The 3541-nt window shown below is 46.2% G+C and overlaps 1 protein-coding gene across 1 annotated transcript in view; it reads right to left on the bottom strand.

The window, feature by feature from the left end:
* Positions 1-3262, bottom strand: part of Pmar_PMAR009258 (hypothetical protein) — a gene marked incomplete at both ends in the record, with an annotated part of 4683 nt that extends 1421 nt beyond the window's left edge. Inside the window, 7 exons of the mRNA XM_002764796.1 lie at positions 193-323; positions 416-796; positions 1138-1342; positions 1638-1690; positions 1919-2003; positions 2959-3030; positions 3080-3262. Coding sequence (XP_002764842.1) covers positions 193-323; positions 416-796; positions 1138-1342; positions 1638-1690; positions 1919-2003; positions 2959-3030; positions 3080-3262 — 1110 coding nt within the window. The remainder of the gene's footprint in view (positions 1-192; positions 324-415; positions 797-1137; positions 1343-1637; positions 1691-1918; positions 2004-2958; positions 3031-3079) is intronic.
* Positions 3263-3541: the final 279 nt, after the last annotated feature.

The raw sequence follows: 3541 nt of genomic DNA, 5'->3' as shown, positions 1-3541 counted from the left end.
GACCACCGACTGATTATCCAAGCAAAAACAGGTACCATTACTCACCAGTCTACCATCCATACTCAGTAACCACCGTAGAGCATGGAAGACATCAGCCAACTCAGCATAGTAGATCGAACCATAGGGACTGAGCGGCACTACCTTCTCACATAGAACGTACCCATCAAGCACACATCTATAGCCACATCCTACTCTACCATCAGCCTTTGATCCATCAGAGAAAACTGTCAGGATCCCATCTCCAAATTCAGAGAGCATGTTCTCAGCACATCTCTTGAACTCCTTTTCAGTGCCATCTTTCTTCATAACGCCTTGACCGATGTCTAACCGAACCGAGTCGAAAACAGCACAGTACCTATCTATGGGGTCTCTACTCTAGTAGTTGAACATTGAGGAAGAGCATCTGGTAGTAGACCTGATAGTTCGTCCATCACATCATCGAATCTGTGCAGTGGGGCTCTTCCCTTCAATTTTCGCAAACCCGTCCAATCATCCAAGGTCAACTGTGCTACATGAGTGTAAAACAAGGACTGAGCCCGGAGAGTCCACCCTATAATGGCCAGATCCAGGAGATAGTTGATTGGCTCCAGTCCAGACTCGCGCAGAACCAAGTCAGCAGAAGTTTGTTTCGGCAACCCAATAATGAGTCTCGCACCAGCATTCTGTGTAATCTGCAATTTAGCTAGCACTCTCACGCTAGCAGCAACTCGAGTGCATAACGCATATCTCATCCTAGACTCCGCTACTGCTTGGTACGTAGACCTAAACACAGCGGCCGAGTAACCAAAGTTCGCCCCTGCGACCGCATGCACGAGACTCAACCTAGCCTCAAGATTACACAACAGGGCATCAACGTTTGCCCGACAGCTCAGGCCTGGATCTAAGATTTTACCTACATACTTTAGCGTCGGTGTGCTTTCTGCTGCTGACCATACAAAGGCAACTTCGGTAAGGACTTGGCACTTCCGAGTGTGAAAGCGATACACTGGGCCTCAAGGGCGTTAATAGTAAGCTTTAAACCGTCTGCTCAGCTTGGCAGAGGATTCAAAGCTGTCTGCATCAGGCTCTCTGCTCTGGTTCTTGATTCAGATTTAACTAACAGCAAGATATCATCCGCAAATTGTAGACAGTTCTCACCCAGAATATCTTGGAGCTGAGAGACCAACACAGCAAATAACCATGGTGAAACCACACTTCCTTGAGGTGTACCACAGTTCGGCCGCATAGTCTCGCTCACAGAATTCCCACACCGTACACGAAACTTCCTATGTTTCAAGAAGTCATTCAACCATACCAAGAGCCTGCCTCGTTTACCAACCCCTCCAAGTATCAGCGTCAATGTCTGAACCCAGGCAGTGTCAAAGGCCTTGGACATATCAACTGCTACTCCAACAATCGCTTTACATGCAGAGTCTTGATAACCTTCATGAACAAAATGAAGGCCTCTCATGAGTTACTCATGATGAGTAGATCTTCAGTGATGTGACACGGCCCGTATGCCGCTTGACTACCAAGGATAGGACGGTTCGCGTTTTCTGAACGAAAGGTGAGTCTAGCTTGAAGAGTCCGCTCAGCAGCTTTGCAGCGCACTCATGTCAATGATATAGGTCTAAAATCTGCCGCCTCAACACACATACCCGCCTTTTTTGGAATGCCTTCAATTTCAGCTCTTTTCCACTCCTTGGGCAACCTACCCATCATGAAAGAGGTATTGACAATGTGCCACAACCAACGTAGTTGAGCTTCTCCCCTTTTTGCAACCACAACACCCCAATTCCATCTTGATTGACCCAATTTTCATCCTCAAATTGAGAGTATAAGATCAGGACCTACCTCACCATGCTGTTCATCCCCAGTAGACGCTAGTTAATTGAACTCTCGACTCTGAAAGCCAGGTATGGGCGAAGCCTGATGACACTTGTTGGGTCTTGAAGGTTAGCGATATCGTGACCATCATTTTGACGCTCACCGCAGGCGCTGATGGTATCTCGTGCTGGCCATATCTGTATCCAGCAAGCTCATAAGAACTTCAATACACACCAAATACATACAAATATTTGTTGAGTTCGATGAGAAATCACTACAGTACATACCTGTATAAAAGAACCGCATGCACTTCACGTGAATTTTCACGTCGGGGTAGATTGAGGTGAAAGATATGTCGGCACTATAAGTCTGAGATACACCCCTATGTGAACAATTTGTGTTGTTTACGACATCCTTGGGGAAACCAGTTCCATGAATACCTGAAGTATTTAGCGTGAAAGTTGTTGAGTTGAGCATCTTATGTTCTCGTATGGAAGGTACGACAGAGGTTGAGTTGACTTCCACTTGCCGACACAAGAACATCTTCAGCAATATCACATCACAGGGAATTCACATGGAATATATGAATGAAGACTACTTGAACATACTCAATAACATCATCACATGAATATATAGATTACATTATGTCTATTGCATTCAATAGTTTAATACGCTTCTCGCCTCTATCCGAAAACTGTGCCAGTAGGATAACATACAGTATTCCCTCTCTTCAATTCTCAAGATGTAGAAGGTTCCTTTAAAGTTGCCAACAGGGCTGGTCAATAGATAACCATCAACCTCCAGTTCTACATGGTGTGTCGAACCATGTGATCTTTCTCTAGCCAAGAGGAAGACCTTCTTATCTCCTTCACGTGGGTCTCTCAGTAGAACTTTAATTGTTTTATCAGTACCACCATATAACGATACATTCCGAACCGACTTGTCTCCAGGCAAAAGTGGTTGAACTCGAGTGAGATCAAGGCTTAGTTCAGATGGTGGATTTTCGTCAACTAGAACGACCTTCAATAAATCCCTCTCTCTATTCTACGTGAGCGTGTGGGGTCCGGTGGGCCAAAGGTGTTCACGATAAGTAAAACTGTTCTTAAGGGTAAAGGTGCTGGGTCGGGTTGTATGCATAAAACTGCCTTTGACCCTTTGAACAGCGTGAGATTCTATAGAGGGACGCTCTTGAATCATAGACTCGAAGCCATAGAGGAGGTGCATCTGAATGAGATACAAATTAGGCTATAAACATGGTGACTTTCGAAATCACCTGTCGACCGAGTTCAGTTGTTTTACTCCAACACAGGATCTCGTCCTCAAATTGTCTCTTGACGAAATCGCCCTCTTCAGGGTTTTGCTCGCACATTAAGTACCCGAAAAGAGTGTTCTTGTTGGCCTCGACAATGAGCGGTAGAACACTGGTGACCGATACGAAGGTGTTGAAGAGTTTCATTGACTCGAAGGAAGAGATATTAGTTAGCCCGACTCGTCTGGTGCCCATGGCGTCTGTCGACGCTTGCGTGCAGAACTGTTCGCTTGGTGTCTCATTGAAACCCACCGCAAATGTTACCAACGGGCAACAACCCACTCACACCGGGTGGTATGGACCATACCGTATGGTAAACAGGACAGCGGACCCTGAATGCGGAATTCGGTCGAAAGACTAAACTCGAACCAGAAACCCGCACGTCGGGCCGCCAAATCACAGGGCTGAGGCTCGCTCGAGGTCGAC

The sequence above is a fragment of the Perkinsus marinus genome (genome assembly GCF_000006405.1).
Source record: "Perkinsus marinus ATCC 50983 genomic scaffold scf_1104296976154, whole genome shotgun sequence".
Lineage (NCBI taxonomy): Eukaryota > Perkinsozoa > Perkinsida > Perkinsidae > Perkinsus > Perkinsus marinus.
The sequence above is the reverse complement of the archived record's forward strand: the minus strand, read 5'-3'. Positions and strand labels throughout refer to the sequence as shown.